Source organism: Miniopterus natalensis, chromosome 18 (genome assembly GCF_054644295.1).
Source record: "Miniopterus natalensis isolate mMinNat1 chromosome 18, mMinNat1.hap1, whole genome shotgun sequence".
NCBI lineage: Eukaryota > Metazoa > Chordata > Mammalia > Chiroptera > Miniopteridae > Miniopterus > Miniopterus natalensis.
In genome coordinates, this window is record NC_142098.1 from 35,111,395 (window position 1) to 35,134,588 (window position 23,194).

The following is a 23,194-nucleotide window of genomic DNA, read 5'->3' on the forward strand; positions in this document are numbered from 1 at the left end:
AAATTTGTGAGGCCGCCCGCTGAAGAATGGTCGGGCTGGTTTGCTTCTCCTAAAGCGATCCAGCGGTGCGAGCTTTAGTGAGATAATTGCGATTGGTGGACAGATTGTTTTGAAACCGCCCTAACGGCAAGGGGCCGGTCCCTCGTGAATTCCTCTCTTTCCGGCTTCTTAAAGGCAATAGTTACGGGGGGGTGTCTGTTGACCCTCCATTTCATTGGTTCTAGTGGATTTACCCGCTTGGGCTCCTCTAGGGGCGGGAGATCTAGACCAATCAGGATATGTTACAGAGACATTAGTTTGATGTAGGGGCTGCTCCGGAAAGGCCGTGGGGCGCGCTCATTCTGAGATCTCATCGCTGATTGGTTCAAATCTTTACTCCCTTTCCCCCATTTGACCCTACGGGAGCGAGCGCAGGGTCACTACCCAATCACCGCTCGCTCCGCCTCCCGTCTTTTCCCGCCCTCCGCTGGGGCCGCTGAATCGACGTAGGCCAACGCTTCCTCCCCGGCAGCTCTTGCGCCCTTTCATTGACGACCTTTTGAAAGCCACTCTCTGATTGGCTGAGTCTAGGGCCCGCGCCCGTTGCCCCCCACGCAGTGGCCAATTGGCACCCATGTTGCATAGCATGGGCCAAGGGGGGGGGGAGGTGGCGGCGGCCATTTTGAGTTGCCTCGGCCATTGGAGTGGGGCCCCCCCCTTTCCCCCTCGCCTCCTGACAGTAAAGGTTTAAGGGGGACAGAGCCCCGGGAGGCCGGGCCGGGCTCGGGGCCGCCCCGGGGGCCCGGGCCATGGATGTGCGCCGTCTGAAGGTGAATGAACTTCGGGAAGAGCTGCAGCGCCGCGGCCTGGACACTCGGGGCCTCAAGGCCGAGCTTGCTGAGCGGCTGCAGGCGGCGCTGGAGGCCGAGGAGCCCGAAGACGAGCGGGAGCTCGAGGCCGACGACGAACCAGAGCTACCCGGGCACAACAACGAGGAGGTCGAGACCGAGGGGGGCTCCGAGCTGGAGGGAACCTCGCAGCCACCGCCTCCCGGGCTGCAGCCGCACCCGGAGCCTGGCAGCTACTCGGGGCCGGACGGACATTGTGAGAGTGCGCGGGGCGGGGACCGGGGAGCCCAGAGTCAGGGCCGAGAGAGGGCTGTGGGACGCGGGAGCCTGGCGCCTGCGGGATCCCGCTACCCGTCGCGGAAAACGATCTGGGGACAAGGGCCTCGGGACGACTGGAGGGTGGATCCTGGCATTCGGTGCAGGGGAGACACTGGGAATGGGGGCTCTCAGTTTCGGAGATGAGGAAAATCCGGGGGTGGGGGCGGGTGTAGAGGATTCTGGAGCTGAGGGCTCGGAGACCGGAAGCCGTGGTTTCTGGAGCCGAAGGGAGTCTTAAGAACTAGAGGTTTTCTCTTGGGGACCAGGGAGGGTCTTGGGAATGGTGATCCTAGGGGTTGGAGCTGGGTGGGCCTGGGGGCCGTGCTAGCCCAGCTTGCGTGTTGAACCTTAGGAGCCGTGCTTTCAGGGCTGGGGAAGGAATGACCAGATGTTCAGGGCTGGGAGTGTTTTGAGGACGGAGGATCCTGGAGTTTGCTGCTGGATGGGGTAACGGGAAGTCTCGTTTCCTGCTAGGATGAGTTGGTGAGATAGAGGTGATGCTGTCTGGCGAGGGAGATTCTGGTGAACTAGGTGCTCTGGTATTTAGCTGATGAGCATTTAGGGGATGTGGGAGACCCACATCTGTCTAAGGATGGCCTGGAGGACTCTTGAGATCCAGGGCTGAAGGCTAACCTTGAAGCAGGGGCATTTTTGATGCAGGGAAACCTGGGGATCTTCTGGTTGACTTCTAGAAGCACAGGGAGCCTTGGTGTCTGAAGCTGGCAAGGGAGGGGAGGATGCTTCACTGAACAAGGGACCTAGAGGTCTAGAGCTGGCAAGGCTCTGAGGACAGATAACTCAGTGGCCACTGCTGAATGATTTTGGATTAAGAGTGTGGAAAACGGGTGGGGCAGATAACAAGTTGGAGTTTGAAGTCGTTGGAGTATCTGGGGGACAGGGTCCTTGTGTTCAGCACAGGAGTATGTAGCTGGTGTAGCAAATATGGGGGAGGGGAGAGTGTAGGATGTGGAAGGAGAAATAAAAGGGGGGGGTGTGCTGGGTACTCAGGGTGGAGTGGAGAGAGTGTTTCTGTTGCTGAGTGTCTCCCTGGTCCCTAAAGCAGTTATCTGTGTGCCTAGGGATTGGAGGGGGTGGCTGAAGAGGTAGCAGGGAACCTCTGTCGCCCAGAAGGTATGACTGGAGTGAGGGGACAGGGTAGACCTGTGATTGTCTGAAGAGAGGAAACCTTGGGATGGGAGGGAGTAAATCTGGAGTTAGAAAAGGGTCGCTTACTAGCAGGATTGGGGAAGGGATCAGAGAGGTTCAGGAGTAAGTAGAAAAGACTCTGGCATCCAGGCTTTGTGGAATTTCTCTGAAAAGAGGGCACCCTGGGCCTGGGGGCTGAGGGAATGAGAACAAGGAGGTCAGGGAAGACAAGACTTAGGATTAGTACTGGGTACTTACTTTTCACAAGAGATGGGGTCTTCTGGAGGGGGGCAACTTGAGTGTAGATTTTGGGTGGAAGGTGGCCTGGGGATTGTCCAGGACCCAGATGCTTGGAAGAATACTTTCCATTAAAGAGATCTGTGAAGGAAGGAGCAGTTGAGTGGCCCAGCGTGCAGGGCTAGGGCAGGAGAGCCCCTGGCAGGAATGCCTAGGAAGAAGGGCCAGTGGCCAGAGGTTTCTCAGGAAAGTGAGTTAGGTGCTTCAGAGCACAGACTCTAGACTCTGACAGGCTTTGTTTTGAATATGGCTCCATGTCTTGGGCAAAAGTTATTTCACTTCTGTGAACCCTGGTTTCCTTGTGTGTAAGATAGGGGTAATAATAGTGCCCCCCAAGGATAGTTATGAATGAGATCACATGTCTAAGGAGCTTAGCACTGGGCTTGCCTGTTATTAGGAGGTGGATGTTTTAGAGAGTGGAGAAGGACCCCAGAATCACAGCTTCTTTCAGCAAGGCTGCCTCTGTAGGCCCAGGAGAGATTATCTGGAAGAGAGATGTGAGGCTTTGTGGGAAGAGCACTGTGCTTGGAGTCTGGGAGAAACATAGTGTGAAAGGGCACCCTGTGTTCAGTTAAGGAGACACACTATTTCTTTCTGTCCTCTACCCCCTACAACAAAACCCTTGAGCCCCTGTTCATACTCCCCTCTATCCCTTCCTTCAGCTCTGGTAAACAGACCTGTTACAAACCATGTGATCTGTGACTTTCCTCTGTTTGGGCTGCACCTGGTTTGTGCCCAGATGTATTTGTCCTCTGAGAAAGGATCCAATCATTAAGCAAACGGCAGAGTAGTTTCTCCTTCCCTGTAGGTGTGCCTCACTGGTCTGGGCACAGTCACTCACAGGGCCCTAGAAGCACCTAGCTGAGCTTGCCCGTGGGGTGGAGAGCCTGCTTGCCTCTCATCCTAGGTTTCCAAACTTCTTTCTGGGTTTGTCTGCAAGGTTCTTGAGGAAACTTCAGGCTTGCTACTCTGGTTTTAGTCTCGCCCCTGAGGTTTCACATGTGTTATTCCCAACCCCAGGAATGCTCTCTCCTTCCTCATCACTTCTCGTTACTTCTCTTTGTCCCTGTCCTAGCTCCTAGTACTTCTTTGTAGCTCTTAACACGGTCATAATTAGTTTTGTGTGTGTAAGTATTTGTTTAATGTGGTCTGTCTCTAAACTGAAGGCTTCAGTGGAGCAAGTTTATTCTCAGCTGTATCCCAGGGTCTGGTCTGTAGTACACACTCCATGAATAGTTAATATTGTTATTCTTAACCACCCCTCAACTAAGCTCCTCCTGGACCTACAGGACACCCTCCCCAAACCCTTCCCACCAAACTCCAAATATTTCAGGACTTACCTCTGATGATTCTGAAGGCCAGTGTTACCCTGCTTCCTGTTTTCTTAACAATTCTTTCCTTTCTCCCCATTTCCCTTTCAGCTGAGATGGTTATCCCTTATCTTTGCGGCTATTGACAGAGTGGAAGACCATCTTTAAGAGAGTTGGCTGTGCAGGGGGAATAATGAATTGGGCTGGGCAGAGGACTGGTTTGTGCTCTAAACAGTCTTAAAGGTTGTTCCCTGGAGGCAGCTCCCTAAGCACTATACCTTGTCAGAAAACAGCTAGGCTGGTGTGTTTTTTAACTATGCTCCAGAGTCCCAGGTGTCTGTCTAGTTGCCTTCTACCCTGGAGTGGGGTCTTAGAGGGCAAGGGCAAGTTGGACCCCTTCTCTGATCCTCCTGTCTCCTGGCTTCAACCAGAGCAGTTCTGCTTCCATTGGTATTGGTATTCTGTAGAACCCAGTCACAGATTGATATTCAACCTTTTGAGGGGTAAGAGGGCACATCCTCAGGCAGCTGTGGCTTCTGACTGCCCAGATAGGTTTCAATCTAAAGGTGTTGTCATACCTGTTAGCCTCTTGCAGACTGACTGTCTCAGGGTAGCATAAGAAAGCCACCTCTAGTCCCAAGAAGAACCCTTCTAACTAGCGGTTTTTTGTTTTAAGATGTCATGGACAATATTACCAGGCAGAGCCAATTCTATGAGACCCAGGTCATCAAACAAGAGAACGAGTCAGGCTATGAGAGGAGACCACTGGAAACGGAGCAGCAGCAGGCCTATCGCCCAGGTAGGAAAGTGCATGTGGTATCTACAGGGTAGGGAAAAAGTAGGTTTACAGTTGTTTGTATGGAAAATAATACAATAATAATACAAGAATAAACTGTGTTTTGCATACTCACAACTGTAAGCCTACTTTTTCCCCACCCTGTATATGTGGCCCTTACCCTCTACCTAGATCCCATCTTGCCAGAGACTTCGCATCTTCCATGTGGGCTTTGTCACTCTGGCAAGGTTCTTTTAAAAGAAAGAACTTAGTCCCTCTCCTAGGTGTTAGGAGAGGGGAGTCTTCCTGGTTATGTTTTCAGATGTTAGTGTCAGCACCCTGGAGAGTTTAGACCTGAAAGCAAATACTTGGGTCTTATTTAGAATCTTAGAACATGGAAGCCAGAAAGGACCTTCTAGATCTAGTCAGGTATTTCCCATGCTCTGAAGAATATTGTTCCAGGACATGTCATTAGGGACTTCTCAGAAAGGGTTCCTTGGCCAAACATCTGGAAATGTGCATATGCTTTACCACCTCTGGGAGAGTCACTGTGCTCATTAGACATTAAACGCTCTGAGAAGTCCTGGATTGAAAAAAATTCTGTCGTGTGGTTTAAGCCCAGGATTTCCTAAACGTATAAATATTTCTTTGCAGAACAAAGTTCTTCGTTATGCCAGTTTGGGAAATACAGGTGTAATCCACTTCTCTCCCTGTTTTATAGATTGGGGATGTGGCTTGTCCCATGGCAGCGCTGGGGTTAGAACCCAGGCAACTGGCTCCTGGGACACTGTATTCCCCACCATTTGTGTCCTACTGTTTGGAAAGCTAGGTTCCACTCTTGAGTAATGACAGACTGGACTGACTCCTAGTCTTGTGCTCCTTTCAAAGTGAAATCCCCAGACATTCCTGTGGGTGGGTCAGGATTTTAATAAATGTAGGTTAAACTGCAGATTTATGTCAGGCTCTGTGAGACTTGTGGGATCATTTGGCCCAAGGAGAGTATTTTTTGTGCTATTATCGACAGACATTTATTAGGTCCTCCTGTGAGCTCAGTGCTGTGCCCTCTTCAGAGAGGCCCTGAAGAGGGGTGAGCACCATGCCTGTCTTGGAGAACTTCTCTGAGAAATTTGGTCTGCATGCCAAAGCTAGGGAGTGATCCAAGGTTGTCTTGGGTTGAGGGCTGAGATGAGTAGGTGTAAGGGATCCACAGCATCAGGCGTGGGCACTATGGGAGAAGTGAAGTTAGGCTGAGCCCATGGTTTGCTCTCGATTAGGCACTGATTCTTGAAGTCTGCCTAAGTCCGGGCCATTCCTGTGGTCCACAGCACGTTATCCCATCCTGACATCCTACTTGTAGGGTGATGGGCTGAGGCCATCACACCTAAGGACTGGCTTAAGTGAAGACCCTCCCTTCTGGAGTGATTAAAGCCAGTGGAGTTGACTGCAGGATGACAATACACTGTTAAATTGACACCCCCCCACCCCCCCCACCCTTGTAAGACTGAAGAAGCTTTGTAAGAACTGAAACAGCAATTCTTTGGGAGGAAAAATTGAAGAATGTAGGTTTGTGGAATCTCAGTTTAAAGGGATCTTAGAAGTCCTCTAGTGTTTCCTCCCACTGGGTGCAGGTCAGGGTAGCTTCCAACTTTCATGGGCCCTTTGGCAAAGTAGCCAAAGGCAGCCATGCCACCTTTTGGTGGGTCCTTAGAGAGCTCGTCCTTATTTAGTGCTGAAGTCTCCTCTATCTCCCCATGAAGCCTGAGTTATCTGACTGATAACTGTCACTTCATCAGCTGCCAGTGCTGATGTGCCTGGCTGGTCATCCCTGGGCTCCCTTTGTCCTAACCCTATCCTTTAGCCCAGCCTTCTGGTTCCCTCTGCGGGCTTCCATGGAACCCAGCAAGCTGCCCGTGCCCAGCCCATCATCAGTATAGTCAGGATCTCGCCAGCATCTCCTATGGTAAAGGGGACCGGAAAACTGATACCAGGAGTTTCCGAGTGTCTTGACCATTTGGAATTGTCCCGACAGTGGAAGTAAAGACAGAGATGAAGCAGGAAGCACCCGCCAGCTTCCTCCCCCCTGAAGCGTCTCAGTTCAAGCCAGACAGACAGCAGTTCCAGAGTCGCAAGAGGCCTTACGAAGAAAACCGGGGCAGGGGCTACTTCGAACACCGAGAGGATAGGAGGTGAGTGTGTGATGTAGTAGTCAGCCTTGTTCCAGTAGGCCTCTATGTCTGTAGCCTAGTGCCTGCTGGGACCTTTGTACGAACCAAAAGGGGCAGGCAGAGCAGGGTTTTCCCTGCCCTCGCCCTCTCCCCCCAGTACCAGATTCAACTTCACAAAACTTTTGGTCCTTCCCATTACCTGCAGAGTCAAGTCCAAACACCTTAGCTTTCACGTGTAAGATGCCAGCCTACCTTTTCAGTCCGTTGCCCCACTGCCCTGCAGTCCTGCACAGTGTCCTCTTCTTAATGGCTGCTCAATATCCCTTAGTTGAAAAAAGATCTATTTCCTGGCCCTTCTCTCAAACACATCCCCTTCATCCATCTACTCATTCATTCACTGTCAATGCTCGTAGTGCTTTCACCTTTGGGCTGGACACTGGGGACAGAAATGATTTGAGCAGTGGGTTTGTCTTTCTATTGTTGCCAATATAGGGACTCAGACACATGCACAAGTGAGCCACAACGGTACGCATGAGTGTCAGGAGCTCATAGAAGGGTGTGGCCTCTCTGACCTGATTATTTGCTTTTTCTCTTTTCTGACAAGCCTCCCCTTCACCCCAGGTCCAGTCGTACCCTCCTTTCTTCCCTCCTTTGGCCCCTGTGTGAAACCTTTTCTGATCACAAAGTAGGAATGACGATTCCTCTATTCATCTGGACTAGTCATATGACATTTTATTTTCTACTGGGGGAGTCCATCTTCTAAGTAGCCGTGACTCTCTTTAAGACAGAGTCTGGGTCTCGTGGGCTATGATTAAAATTAGGACATGGAACTCACCTCTTCCACTTTCTCCTACTGCCCCACAGAGCAGAGGAGGAGAGCTTGCTGTGGTCCAGGCTGGCAGGGAAAGCTTCACCGTGTGATCTCTTTCTTTGATCAGGCTCTGTACTAGCCCTGGACTGGCAGGGCTGAATGGCACTCCACCAGAGGAAAGCCTGCTGCTGAGGGAGTGCCAATAGCCAGGTGGTTGTAGGGTGCCTGATTTGGGCATGCAGTGGACTAGGGTCATCCAGACTGTCCCAGGCAGGACCCTGAGCATTAGACCCCACCCTTCTACCATTCTCCCTTATTCCTATATGTTAGAAACCAGCAGTATTTTAATATAGTCTTCTTTTAGTGTTTTGATAGGAAGATGAATCTTGTTCATAATTTAGGACACTTTTGAAAGAGAAAGAAACTGAAAAATGGGTCATTTCATATCCTTTCAGATGTGGAGTGTAGGAAGCTTGGCATGTGGACAGATTGTAATTCCTGCAGTTTATCTAAGCCTTTGCATGTTCCCCTTCCTTGCCCAGTACCCTTTGGGCTACTGCAGCTTCCCTTCAGTAACAGTTCATTGTGGAGGTGTGCAGAGGGTGTGGGTCAGAATCTTGGGGTGTGAGAGAAGAGTCTTCTTTGAAAAAGTTCTCTAAATGATTCTGATGGCCCTCTTTAGCAGAGCGTGCCCTCTCGGCCTTATCTGTACCCTAGGAGTTAGCAGTCATTGCTCTCATTGTGAGGATATAGTGTTACAGAGGGGGTTTTTGCTAACTTCCGTGGGAACAAATTGAAATCCAGGAAGGCCACTTGTTCTTTCCAGCAGAACCTTCATTTCCCTTCCTCTGTGCTTGTTCAGCTGCTCTCATGTGACTTAACCCCTATTTCTGATACAGGGGTCGGTCTCCTCAGCCTCCCGCTGAAGAGGATGAAGATGATTTTGATGACACCCTTGTTGCCATTGACACATGTGAGTCCTTGTGTGCCTGTCTGATTCTGCTTCCAGTTAGTATTTAGAAACTGTGCCTTGACCTTCACAGAATGAATCTCAGCCTGGCACCATCCAGAGCCAGTGTAAGTCCAGATAGGGTGACGGTTTGGAGACAGAAGATCTGCTCCCGGCTCAAACTGTGGGATCCTGGGCAACTCATTCTCCTTCTCTGAGCTTCTCTTCATGGAGGAGCACTCCTACTCTAATACCTCAGAGGGCTTTCAGTGACACTCAACAGAGAATGGATACGAGAGCAATTTGGAAAACCCTGAACACCCTGTACACATTGGGGGTTGTCATCTAATCAGGAAGGGAACCTGAGTGCTGCTGGGGAAACTTAACTCTTTGTCGACCAGTTCCCCAGTTTCCATCAGCTGCTCACGTTCCTGGTGAAACCAATGCCACTTTGTTCTCTGAGGCATTAACCTGGCCGGCCCTGCTCTCTCTCCTCTAGTTCAGTTTTCTTTCCACTGGATAAATGGCTTTCCCTTTGACTACACATCTAAACACTTAGAGGAATGATTATAGAGGTCCTATCCTTCCTCAGACCTCCTAAGACAGAACCAAAATGGTAGAGCTTATGAATTTGACTTTTTAAATGCACCCAGAAAGCCAAATCAGGTCTAAAAACACTGCACTTTTCAACAGCAGAAAGTAAACAACAGTTTATTCATGTATTTTATTGCATAGCTCATGTTTATAGAGCAGTTCCTTCTATCACAAGATCTCAAAAACAGTATACCCAGAGTAAAGCCCAGCTTTTTTAAAAAAGTGTTGCGTGGCAGTGGTCCATGAAGCAGCATCTGATCAAATGCCAAATGTACAGACCATGGCACTTAGCTTTTAGAGGAAAGAGAGAGCCTACTGGATGGAGTCAAGAAAGATTCTTAGAGGTATGGCTGGCTCCTTGAAGAGTGGGAAGAGTCCAAGCTACAGCAGGAGAGTCCTAGGCAGGAGCTGAGAGCCTGTGGTGCTTCTGTGGCTTGTGTGTCAATCAGGGTCATATTTGTACAGCTATTGAAGGTGGAAGTCTGACTCCCAAACTGGTAGAGTTAGAACGGAGATGGTTGAAGTGAATGGCAGTGGGGATTAGCCTTTTTTTAAATCATAAAATCCTTTGAAACTGGTGAGAATATAGACTTTAACCCTAGCAAGTGTACATCTTCGTAAAAGGCATTTGTGTGTAATTTCCAAAGGTGCCTCCCAATGGCCGTCCTTGGACCCCATCCAGTGAAGAACCCCAGTGTCTATGTGAAGTGGCTGCTTTGATCCTGTGCAGGCCAGTTTGCAGTGGTCCATACTCTTTCTCCTAAAAGGGAGATTGGCTAGGTGGGGTGGCTGGTTTCTCATAAACCTGTCCCCACAGTGCGTCAGCTTGTGTACTCCTGGTTAACACTCTTAGGGAACTTAATTTCTGCCTGTGCATGTCTCTCTGGGACCTTTAAAACATCAACCAACTCCAGGCTTTTTCCTCCACAGATAACTGTGACCTCCACTTCAAGGTGGCTCGAGATCGGAGTAGTGGCTACCCGCTTACAATCGAGGGCTTTGCATACCTGTGGTCAGGAGCCCGTGCCAGCTATGGGGTCAGAAGGGGCCGTGTGTGCTTCGAGATGAAGGTGAGTGGGAACAACAGAGAAGATAGGGACAGAAAGCAGGTCCATCCTTTGGAATAGCCTGTCATCAGCCACCTTGGTCAGACCCACAATTTTAAGAGAATTGATTGAGCATAGACTTTGTGTCCAAGCAAAAAAAGTATAATGAACTTAAGAGAACTATACCATTGCTACAAACTTTATCAGAAAGGCAGGCCTACCATACCTTGCTTCATCAAGCAAATTTTTCCTTGATGGAATTTATACAGTCAACCACTCTAGGGGGTGACATGTTTGTAGAACTGAGAAAAGGAGTTGTTTGGAAGAAAAGTGAGCTAGAAAGAATGGACTCATGCAGCACCAGTTAGAGGGAGGCTAGAGGGAGAGCAGGGCAAAGAAATGTTCTGCCACCAGGCCACCCTCTACCGTCATCTCTCCACAGTTCTGTGTCAGGGTATGTTTATGAGAATAATGTGTTTCTGTTTAAAGTTCAGATGGCACAGAACAATATGGGGGGGGAAGCAAAAATTATGCTCACGTCCTTCCAGTCCCCTTTGTACACTGCAGGGATAACTTGTATTAACAATTTCTTGTGTATTCTCCATTGTATATCAAAACATTTTTGATAGCTAATATTTATAGAACACTTTACATGCACTAGATATGCTGCCAAGCTCTTTGCACAGATATCACCATTAATCCTCATGGTGCCATCATGAAATAGGAACTGTTACCCCATTTTATAGCGGTGGAAGCTGAGACCTAGGGTTATCACTTTTCATTGACTATTAGACACCATTGATTGTAAGGTACTCATTTTGTGTGCTACTTATAGAAGAACACTGCCAATGAAATTGACAGTGCTTTCTTATCGCATCCAATGTATATCCTGATTTTGGAGATGTTAATGTGTGAAAAATGGGCATTTGAAAGTCAATGAAGTAGGTTACCTTTGCAGAAGCCACAAACTAACTCAAATAGATACCATTATTAGGCAGTATAATTTCTAACTTAGAGGTTAATTCAGAGGGCACTTTTTAGCCTTTCTGCTTATTTTACTTGAATACTATTATTTTGGACATTTCATTTCAGTGCATTAGGTTTGTCTCTTTTATAAACTACAGCATCATATTCTGTGGTGTGGATGTGCCATAATGTGACCAGTGCCTTATGGATGGTTGTTTCTGTTGTTGTTTCTGGTAATATAAACAATGCCGCACTAAACTGCTGGGTTGTACAACCTTGTGCACTTGCGGTTTTAATAGATACTGCCAAATCGCCCTCCAAAGACACTGTACCAATTATCCTTCTACACCAAATATTATGAGTACCTGTTTTCCCTGCAGCAAGTAATAGAACTAACAGTAACTGTATTTTGAGCCCTGGCCGGTGTGACTCAGGTGGTCGGGTGGCGTCCTGTGCAATGAAAGGTTGTTGGTTCGATTCCCGGTCAGGGCACGTGCCCAGGTTGCAGGCTTGATGTAGGGGGCGTGCAGGAGGCAGCCGATCAATGACTCTCATTGTCAATGTTTCTATCTCCCTCCCTCTCCCTTCCTTTCTCTGAAATCAATAAAATATTTAAATAAATAAATAAAAATGACTGCATTTTGACATATCTATCTCTCTGGTCCTGCACTGCTGAGCCCTTCAGAGGCCCTGGTTTCAGAACAGCTGAGACGCCTTTTCCCCAGCAACAAAAATCATTGCTGTTTTTAATGTACTTGTGCTTCCCTCTGTATTGCTTCATAAACCACCAGCCTCCAGAGAATGAATCAGTCTGAGCCCTCTTGTTCTCTGTCCCTAGATCAATGAGGAAATCTCCGTGAAGCACCTTCCATCCACAGAGCCTGACCCGCATGTTGTCCGTATCGGCTGGTCCCTTGACTCCTGCAGCACCCAGCTAGGTAAGGGGAGAGCAGCCAAGCAGTCCAGAGGAGAGCAGTTGCCTCTATCCCTGGATTCTTGAGCTTCCTAAATTTCTCTTCCCAGTGTCAGAATCAACAGAACTAGCCTGAGGTGGAACAGATACAAGGATTACATATATGCCGCTGCCCATGTGGGCAAACAAGATTCAACTGGGTGGACCACAGTTATATAACAACTTTTCTATGAAAAATTTATCCTTCATCTTTTAGGATCAGGTCCAAAGTTCTCTTTAGAAAACTATTTTCTTTCATTAAAAAAAGATCAGTTATCTCCTGTCCTCAAACCATGCTGAAAATAAAAATAAGTTTCTCAAGCACTGTTAAGTTCTGTCTAGGATTTTCTATCCAGAGCCTAACCCAGAGTAAAAGGGAAGCAGGGAATAGTGGAGCCCTGCAGGGCTGGTTGGCAGAGGCAGGGGCTGCCCAGTGAGAGGTTTTGAATTTCCTAGGACCCCAAGCCTCAATGACTGTCCCCAAGTGACTGATTTCAATGACCAATGCTGAGACCTTCTGCCTTGGTCATATAAACATCTGATTACAAAAATAATATATGCTCCTTGTAAAAATTCAGGCCATACAGAGAGAGGAAAAATAAAAAACCTAAACCTGAGAGATAATCAGGGTTAACATTTTCATCTACTGTGTTCTTTGTGTATCTCAAACTGGGTCACATACTAGTTTGAAGCCTAATTTCTTTTCCCTACTTAATATACAGTGGGCATATTTTCGTAAATAAGTATAGCTTTTGACCACTGCATGATTTTCCACTTTATAGTTGTAGCACTTACTTATTTATAAATGTTTTGTAGGTCATTTAAGTTGATTGATTGCAATTTTTACTGTTAGACAGCTAAGCTGTCCTTGTATGTAATTGTTCTGACCACTTAAGATTGATTCTTGAAAGTAAAAATGCTAGGTAAAAAGGAGTATACAGTTTTCGTTTTGATACATATTGATGCTTTTCATTTAAGACTTGCTTGTCATCTCGTTTTATCTTTGTCTCAGTTTTGAGGTGTAAGTGGTGGGTTGTTGACACAGATAAAGATACAAAGCTCAGAACAGTCAAACAGATGTCCAGGGTCACACAGCTGGTTCATAGAAGAACTGGGCCTGGAATTCATGCTTGTTGGCTCCTGCTTTTCTGGCAGGATGCTCCTTGGATTCCTGGCCAAGGATCTCTGTATAATCCAGGTGTCATCTATGGCTCTTGGGATCTCAGTCAGAGTGCGTTAGCCCCCAGTTCTGTAGCCTAAGAAAATCCAGTGTCTTTCCCAGGAGTTAGACTTTGTGGTTTCCAGAAGCAAAACCCAGCCTCTTGACTGATTGCTGCCCAAATTCCCTGGCACCAAAAATGGATGCCATTAGATTTGACTGAATATTGAGTGTAACGGGGAAGGGTTGCATCTCAGCACACAGTCTTCCTCTGTCCCAGCTCCTCTCTCCCCCTCCCTTTCTTTCCATATTCTCCCTTTCTGTGCAGAACAGTTCAGTTCAGCTCCTATTCCCAGACTTAACATTTAAACCCATCAAGCCCTCAGTAGTTCTTCATATGCAATGAAGGGCTTCCCTTCAATAACCTTCCTCGCCTTCCCCCCCAAAAGCATCTGCTTAGTAAACTAGTAAAGAAAATTATTTTTTTCTTTAAAAGCGTGTAACAACCATACAGGCTGTTGTGACCATCGCAGGTTTAACCTGCCTTTGCCTATTTCTTTCGTCAGGCGAAGAGCCTTTCTCCTATGGCTATGGAGGCACTGGGAAGAAGTCCACCAATAGCCGATTTGAAAACTACGGAGACAAGTTTGCAGAGAATGATGTGATTGGCTGCTTTGCGGTGAGTGCTGGCAGCCTGTGGGAGTTGGCAGAACCAAATGTTGGTCCTATCAGGCGGACCTGCAGACTTTTTTTTTCCCAGAATACCTCTGTCCATTGTCTGCACCATGTCCAGCCACTCTCGCCATACCTCTTTGTCTCTCTTTGACAGACTGAAATGTTTACTGTCATTTTGTGCAAAAATCTGCCATTCTACCTGCCTGCCTGGCCTTTTGTGCAAACCTGTCAGATGGCACCTTGAAGAGGTTTGGGGTTGTCAGGTGTGCACATCCTTTCTCCATCCCTAGATACCAGAGTGACATTTTTTAAACCCAGGAATTTCTTATCTTTCTTTGCTACCGAATAGCCTGTCTGCTTGATGACAGTGGTGTTGGTCTTGCCCCACTGTGGCATCATTCTCATCCCTAAACTTCTCTCTTCCTTCACCTCACATCGGATGAGGCAGGCTTCCTACAGTGCACTGCCTTACGAGGGCAAGGGTGGGTGCAAAACAGAACAAGATAGGCGTGCCTGAGCTGCTGCCAACCTTCAGTGCCTGAGAACAGTGACCCACACAGCACTATAGACTGGCTGTCAGCTCTGGGGCCAGTCTCCCTAGACCCAGGCCCTGCCCTTCCACTCACAGCCGAGGGCAACTAGCCCTGCCCGTATTTCAGTCTACTCTAAGTGAGAATCTATGCACCTACCTCAGAATTTCGGGTGGGGTCATTAAGTTAACCTACCAGAAGCACTTAAAGTAATGTGTGGCACATGGTGTGGACTCAATAAATCCTACTTACTACTGTTATCTTAGGAGTTACAGATGTTTGTAAAATGTGCCACGAGACCCTAGCAAGGAGTGGCTACCCAGGTGGATGCTTCCTCTTGGTCTTGTCCTCTCCTTCCCTCAGATTTATACACATGTACTCCTTTTTCCCCCTACTCTTACTTTAAAAATAATTTCAAACTTAAAGCCCTAAGAACTCTCATAGAGCCTTGTCCAGATTATAACATTTGCTTTACCATTTTCACAAATATATATGATTTTGTCTGACCTGTTTGGGAGTAGGTTTCCCGCACCATGTCTTTATTTCTAGATATTTCAGCGTACATTTAACCACAGTACAGTTATTAAATTTAACATTGATGTCATGCTATTATATACTCCTCAGTCCACATTTACATTTGTCAGTTGTCTTGACAATATTGTTTGGAGCAGTTTTGGTTCTGGTTCAGGATCTAATCCAGGATCACTTGCTATATTCTCCTGTCATATCTTTTTAGTCTGAAACAGTTTCTCAATCTTTGTCTTTCATGACCTCATTGTCTTTTTTAATAAAAAAACATGTTTTCTTAACCATTTTTATACTCTATCTAAACCTTGAATTTTTTTCCACTTAACAGTAAATCTTGGCTATCTCTCCCTGTCTGCCTGACTATATAATCAGTCCCCTGTTAGTGTAACTGAGTTAGAGACATTTTTGAATAGTTGATAAATTCACATGGTTTGCAAAAATGCCAAGAAATTTAAAAGGTATGCAGTATAGTCTTCTTCAGATCTTCGCCACCACCCACTGTTTACGTATACCTTCCTCCACTGATATTCAGGATTTCTTCTTTTACACAAAAAGTAGCGTGGTTGCACGTGTTACTCTGCATTTTTTTTTCTTAACTGTATATCTTAGAGATCTTTTTTATATCACTGCCTAGAGGACATCTTTGTTCTTTTGTATCATCTGTAGTCATTGTGTGGATCAACCATATCTATATAATCAGTCCCCTATTAGCGGACATTCACTCAGTTTCTTGCCTAGTGTCTACACAGTATTCTGATGAAGGTGTCAGTTCACCCTGGTTTAGTTCATCCAGACTTCTATTGGTGGTTCTGAAAGTTATTTGCTGAAGTGGTTGATGCTGCAGTGACAGCTTATCTTTCTCCCATGTAATCAGAATATTTTCGAGATCTTTTTGTCCCCACACATGGTCTCCTGTGTGGCCCATTTCCCACTGGAGCATGCTTAGCAGTGCTGGGATGAGCAGTTTGCACATCTCTACATTTTTGTGGGAAATATAGTTGTATTTATTTATAAAAGCGTAACTTCTGGGTCAAAGATATAGTTTTAAATCTTGATATCTACTACCAAGAGTGCACTCCAAAGAGGTTGCCACAATTTAACACATCACTAGTGTGTGACAGTGTTCCCCAAACTCTGTCCCATCTGAGTGTGAGGTTCTGTCAGTGTGGCAGTTTGGAACTCCAGGCCTTGACTTGTGCTTCAACCATGTCGTCTCTACTTCTGGTTTTAAGATTGCACATGCAGTTTCCTCTGTTCAAAGGATGCCGTAAGTTTTAAAAAGGCTCAGGGTGAGAGGTTGGAGGAGGTGTAAAAATTAGTGACCTGAGGGAACCTGGGGCAGGACATGTGTCAGATCTCGAGTTACGAACATTCACAAAACAAAAGGGACAGCAGCCTTCCAGGTAGAGAGAACAGTGTAGCCCATTTCAGCCTTGACATGTGGTACCTCGGGGATGACCACAAGGAGACATGACAGATGAGGCTACAAAAATGGCGCACTGTGAATAATGCCTGGCCTAAGGACTTTGGATCATGAAGCCTTGGACTGGCACCAGGACTTTTAGCAAGAGTAACAGGACTACACGTGCCTCTTGGACAGAAGGCCCTGTCATTGGTAGATTTGTTGCATGGATTATGTGTAACATAAGTTCCTATAGTAAAGCTGGTGGCCATAAGGAAGGTTAATCCCCATGATGTTCATTTCCATGTTAGAGCAAAGGTGACCTGGGCCACTTGAGCTCAAGTGAGCAGACATGGCAAAGACTATGCTGCAGGGATTGGGGCAGGATTCAATCTGGCAAATGATTGCATGTCTGCCCTGTGTGGTCTTGAGCTGTGTGGATACTTACAGGCAACAGATATAAAGGACTGTATAGAGCTGTGCCCTGTGAGCACTGAGGAGGGTGGTAAGGAAGCTCCTGGGGAGAAAGGGCTTTTACTTCCTTAAAGGGCAAGTCATAAGGAAAGAATACCACATCTTGTACTTTAAATCAGGAATCTGAATTTGTACTTTGCTTTAGTCTGCTGTCTGGTTCCAAGTTTTGAGCTTAATTATAAACCTTTACCTTGCACCCAAAGCGATCTTTCTGAAACAGTTTTGACCAGGCCACTTCCTTATTTGAAACAAGTCAGGGGCTCTGCTCTGCCATCAGCATGAGGTCCTAACTCCTGAGGTGACAGAGAGACCCTCACATTTTGAGTCAGGGGCCATGTCTCCTCGCCACATTCCAGCCCAGCACAGTGCCTGGCATCTTGGAGTGAGAGCCCCCATTCATTGTGTGCTCACTGTGGAGTAAACGCGCTAACCCACTTACTCTTTAGGACAACCCTGTGCACTGTAGAATCTTATCATGGCCTTCCCTTTTTATTTTTTTTATTTTTATTTTTTAAAATATATCTTTATTGATTTCAGAGAGAGGAAAGGAGAGAGAGCGAGAGATAGAAACATCAATGATGAGAGAGTCATTGGTCGAGCCCACAACCCGGGCATGTTCCCTGACCAGGAATTGAACCCCGAATGCCTGGATCCTGGGTTGACGCTCAACCGCTGAGCCATGCCCGGCCGGGCGGCCTTCCCTTTTTAATAGTAAATGGTAGAGCTGAAGCAGCCCACCTTCCAAAACAGAATGTCAACCACTAAATTTCAGCTGCGCATAGGAACTCAGTGAATAGTTGCTGAATGAAGGTATGTGGTCCCTGCCTGGCTCTCCAGCTGTACCTGAAACTACTTCCCCTCATCCTTCATTTTGCAGCCAGTCTGACCCTGTGTTCTCTTACTGCCCTATTTGTACACAAACAACTTCTCTTTAGGGCTTTCCTCCTGCCCCAACCTTGGCTCATTTCATTTTGTTATTTAGGACTTGTCTTACAGGTCCCCTCCTTTCAGAGAATCTTGCTCTTCTGTAGTCACTCTTACTGAATTAGGATAGTGCCCTTACCTGGTTCCCCACTAGGCCCTGATCTTTGTCAGATCCAGATCACGATAGACATGCGCACCAGGAAGAGCAGGAACTTGGAGAACACATGTCAAACAAGTGAATGCATTTGTGGACTTGACTTAAAAGGCCCTGCCATGGCGTTCTTTCCATCTGTTATCTTCACAGTCTGCCTTTGCTGGGTTGAAGATGGACAGGATCGCCTTTTCCTTCATCTTCGTCCCAGGCGAGGCACAAGGCTCAAATACTTGGACCTTTCTAATATTACATGCTTCGCAGCCACCAGCCTTTGGGTCTTAGGCAAGGACTTTGGGCTGCACATTATCTGAGTTGTTCCCTGGTGCTGTTCATTGTATCTGTGTGTTGAGGGGTGGGGTTACAGCTAAATCAGGGAAGCTGGCTGTGTTTCTACTCCGTGCATCTGCTCTAACTTGTGGTTCCCAGTGTCTTCAGCTGAGCTTTGGCTTAAGGTTCTCTTCCTTTGTCTTTTTCTTTTAGGACTTTGAATGTGGAAATGATGTGGAACTTTCCTTCACCAAGAATGGGAAGTGGATGGGCATCGCTTTCCGAATTCAGAAGGAAGCCTTGGGGGGCCAGGCTCTCTACCCTCATGTCCTGGTGAAGAATTGCGCAGTGGAGTTCAACTTCGGGCAGAGGGCAGAACCCTACTGTTCTGTCCTTCCTGGCTTTACATTCATCCAGCACCTTCCCCTGAGTGAGCGGATCCGGGGCACTGTCGGACCAAAGACCAAGTCAGAGTGTGAGGTGAGTTGTCCTGGAAGACTAAATAGATGGCTGTCTCTCCTGGGCCACCTTACTGCTAAGGCAGAGGGGAGACACGGCTGCTGGGTGTGGTGAAAGCAGCACCACCTCCCTGCATGAGTAACCTTAGAGAAAGGGCCCTCATCCTCCTGGCTCCTCAGGGCTGGACTCAGTTGAAAGCTGCATCGAGAGTGAGATGAGGGCTGTGGGTATGGCTTAGGCCAAAGAAGGAGGGGATATAGTAAGAGGTTTTAATCTTGGAAAGGTTCCAAAAGGAAGTTGCCACATTGTTCCTTGGGTGAGGTCAGAATCTTGGAATAGGAGGCTTTCCTCCTGGCAGAAAAGGCTATGAAGGCATTTCCTGGTAGAGTGTCCTTCAAGGAGGTTGTGCAGCTTCACACATGCATTCGAAGCTGTCCTAAGAACAAATGACAACTGGCTTTGGGAATGATTTGGCTGCAGAAGCTGTACTGGTGATCTTTGTTCTCAAGTTTTCTGATATATAAGTGATTTTATGTTTACTTTAGAAAATTAAGAAATACAAAGAAAATTAAAGTTTCTCATTTCACCATTCACAAATAAGTTTACTTCTAAAGTTTTAGATTTTACCCTGTTTGTTGTGCTAAGTGCTTATTTCATACACAGACACATTTATAATTGAGGTCTTACGGTATAAACATTTTGATAGCTGACCCTTTTCACTTAACATTATTTTGTGAACACCTATTTTTGCCATTTCCCTCTTATTGGGCATTTAGGTTGCATCTGGTTTCTGCAGATCCTCAATGTACTAATTAGATATGATGTAGATATGATGCTTGTCCTTATATGTAAATTTTATCACCATCTTAGACTTTAGGAAGGTTGTACCACTTTCTGTGCCCACTCCGTGCTCCAGTCCCAGTGCATGGCCCTCCCTGGGCTTTCCCTGTCAGAGGCCACTGAATCCTGCTAAACAAAATGTAAATGCTCATGACAGCCCTTGGTCTTGTGCTCGTCCCATGCCAGGCCATCTACTGAGGATTTAATGAGCCTCATCTCTTTGAATCCCAAGAACACTGAGGTAGAAGCTATTACTTTCATTTCCTAGAGATGGCCATGAGGTTTAGAGTCACCTTCATGGTCACCAGCCAGTCAGGGTAGTGCCAGGCTGCCAGGCCACAGCCTGCTGCTGCTTCAGTGCCCTTCCCTGTGCTGTTCTTACAGATTCTGATGATGGTGGGCCTTCCAGCTGCTGGTAAGACCACGTGGGCCATCAAACATGCAGCCTCCAACCCCTCCAAGAAGTACAACATACTGGGTACCAATGCCATCATGGATAAGATGCGGGTAAGGGCAGCCCCTGGTCTCTCCTTAGCCACCTCCCTCACCCCACCCCCCAGTGCTGCCCTACAACCAGCACCACCCACCCCTCACCACCCCTTGCCCACAGGTGATGGGCCTACGCCGGCAGCGAAACTACGCCGGCCGCTGGGATGTCCTGATCCAGCAGGCCACCCAGTGCCTCAACCGCCTCATCCAGATTGCCGCCCGCAAGAAGCGCAACTATATCCTAGACCAGGTACTTACTGTGACCCCTGTGCCCCTTGAGAGGGAAGAGGCCTGTGGGTGCCTGGATGTCACCCTCTTGTCCTTTTAGTTTTCACCATAATGCTCTTGGACTGCAGTGCTGGTAGAGGGGTCAGCCACACGTGATGGCACAGCTCTCTGAGCCTGTGTGTGGGTGGGGTCGGAGGTGGTGATCCAGGCCTACCAAAGGCTGTCAGCAGCGTGACAGAACATCATCAGCTGAGAGCTATTTAGTGAAATGGAAAGGGAATGGGTTTCTGAGCCGGAGAGACCTGGGCTTAAATCCCAGCCCGGCTACTTCCTAGCTGTGTGTCTGCAGACAGCTGACTTCATCTGTCAAATCTCAGTCTCCTGGTCTGTAAAATGGAGATTATGATGCCTGCATACCTAACACAGGGTCTGGCACACAGTAGCTGGAGATTATTAATTACTCTATAGAATATGTATGTCCCAGTTTCTCTTAGCATGTTTTTATGACTGTCAGGTACATATCTAAGTCACGTATTTTGTGCCTGTGTTTAAATTAAAAGCAGGGTTCTTTACATTGGGCTATCTGGGATCCTTGAAATTAAACGCAATTTTGTATGCAGGTGCAGGTGTGTCCTTTTTAAAAAAAACAACAACTACTAGACAGTTTTGAGTTAGAATGGGAAGATCATCTGTGGCATTCAATATTCTCAAAAGTAGAAGTGACCCAAACATAGTTAAGGATTAGTTAAGGATCCCTGCCTTGGGGTGAGGAGTTCCTCATGTTTACCACCTATGAGACCTCATTCTTGACATGTGTCCTGAGGGTTTCTCTTGTAGCACATCCTGTGTTTGGGGATCTGTGAACAAACCTCCGTCCCCCAAGCCTTGCATTCATCCTTTCTTAAAAACCTGTGAAAGTACAAATATGCAAAGTGAGTAGCACCCCTGCCCTGGCAGCCTTACTGGAGTGCTTCCATACATGTAGCCCTGGATACTTGGTTACTGGGAGTTGAGGGCTCCTGGTGAGGGTAGAGCTTGTGATGGTGCTTGGCTCACCAGAATGGTGGTTGGAAACTCCAGGGGACCAAGTTGCCTGTGCATAGGAGTAAGCATCTTATACAAAACAACTGAGCAGGAGCTTTAGGTCATGAACATGTGGAGATGTGGGAGAGTGGTGGGTGCACCCCTTCCCGCGTAACCTTGCCTTATGCATCTCTTCCATCTGACGGTCCTAAGTTACATGTTTTCATAATAAACTGTAATCCGTGTTTACAGTTGAAGAAACAATTGCTTGTATCCAGCATTTGAAAGGAGCACATAGTAAGAACTTAGTTCTTCAACACAAAAAAGAAAAAATGTTGTTGGATAGTTCTTGATACACAAATTAATTTATAATTTTTTAAATCTCCATCTAAGGATTTGTTTGTTGATTTTAGAGAAAAGGAGAGAGAGAAAAACATCGGGTTGCCTCCCACATACATCCCAACCAGGGATCGAGCCCACAGTCTTTTGGTGTACAGGACGATGCTCCATCCAACTATGCCACACCAGCCAGGGCTAGACTAATTTAAATGATCTCGCCAGGCAGTTAGGTGTTGGGAGAGGAAATCTGCTCAACCCTAGCCCGAAACAAACCCAGGGCGAGAGCAGAGGCCCAGACCACCTCTTATTGGCAGGCATTGGGAGAAAGGGGTGTTTTTCTCCTTCACCCTCCTTGTCCCCAGGGCCTTAGCCAGTTCCATTGTGACACTCCAGCTAGTTCTCACACTGCACATGGGTTTACCTTACTGTGAACCCAGACTGAACTCTTTATCACCAGCGTTAAATTTGCTCCTCTGGGATCCAGCCAGGTTTCTCCCACTGCCAGCCTGATCCCACTGAGCTGTGGAGGAGAGGGACAAGTGAGAGTGGACATGGGTCAGGGGACTCTTATAGAATCTGGCTGTGAGCAGCCTGCTGTGTTCCCTTACTCCCCCAGGCTGTCACACACCAAAACTACCAATCCAGCTCCTCTGAGAAACCAAACTCCTGTCCTTTGGCCGACATTGCTGGAGATTGGGGGTGGCCAGGAGTCAGGGAACACAGCCCCAGCAGACCTTCTTAGAGTCAGCATCTTCAAGCAGGGTGGGACTGGCAGAAGTAGAAGCTAGGCAGGGGGAGCTCACACAGCTGGAAAAAGCTGATCTAGCTATTGTGCTGGTCTCTTAGCAACAGACACTAGCAGCCCCCAGTGACCACAGCAGTCCTGGGCCAACCCAGGGTCTCTGACCTCATTGTGTTTGCTGTGGCAACAGCTGCCGGCAGCTAACTCCCTTTTTTCCAGGAAAGGCAAGTATTCGCATTTCTGCTGGTGTAGTTTAGACGTTCTTCCTTTCCTTTCCCCAAGCCGACAAGTATGGGGAGGGAGATGCAGTCTAGGAAACGGTCTCCAAGAGGGTTCTCCACACCTCAGTTCCAGAGTGTCCTACAAGGCATCCTTCAGTCTAGCCACTTCCCAGGACAGAGGCCAGCTCTTTAGAAGTGCAGTGTGTTCCACCCCTGTTCCTCCCATCCCCACTGGGCAGGAGAGCTTCCTTAAGTGGGTGCTATGAGGAGGCCTCCAGAGCAAGAGCCACCTTGACCAAGGCAGGCCTCGCAGAGGGATGGCCTGGCACACCCCGGCTGTAATCTGAGTTGGCCACGTCACACCCGTGTGGCACTGGGTGAGTGACTTCCAATGAAAGGCCTTGTGAAGCTGTTGCCTTCTCAGGTCTCCTGGTTAGAAACTTATGGGTGAGGCTGATGTTTTAGAGAATAAACCATTGTTGATAAAAACAATCCACACAGTTGTTAGAGGGACTGGTTAACTATGATATCCATTCTATAAATATTATGCAGCCACTAAAAGAAAACACTGGGGCCCCGCAGGT

General features: G+C 47.5%; 1 protein-coding gene across 2 annotated transcripts in view; it reads left to right on the plus strand.

The window, feature by feature from the left end:
• The first annotated feature begins 737 nt into the window (after positions 1-737).
• The window catches only part of HNRNPUL1 (heterogeneous nuclear ribonucleoprotein U like 1), a 28,914-nt gene continuing 6,457 nt past the window's right edge, over positions 738-23,194 (plus strand). The window contains exons 1-10 of one of the 2 annotated variants that reach the window (XM_016209236.2): positions 738-1,083; positions 4,575-4,697; positions 6,703-6,859; positions 8,549-8,622; positions 10,123-10,262; positions 12,043-12,142; positions 13,882-13,994; positions 18,483-18,749; positions 19,953-20,075; positions 20,179-20,307. In XM_016209236.2, the coding sequence (XP_016064722.1) occupies positions 789-1,083; positions 4,575-4,697; positions 6,703-6,859; positions 8,549-8,622; positions 10,123-10,262; positions 12,043-12,142; positions 13,882-13,994; positions 18,483-18,749; positions 19,953-20,075; positions 20,179-20,307 (1,521 nt within the window). In that variant the 5' untranslated portion in view covers positions 738-788. The remainder of the gene's footprint in view (positions 1,084-4,574; positions 4,698-6,702; positions 6,860-8,548; positions 8,623-10,122; positions 10,263-12,042; positions 12,143-13,881; positions 13,995-18,482; positions 18,750-19,952; positions 20,076-20,178; positions 20,308-23,194) is intronic. The other variant, XM_087826710.1, reaches the window with a different exon arrangement.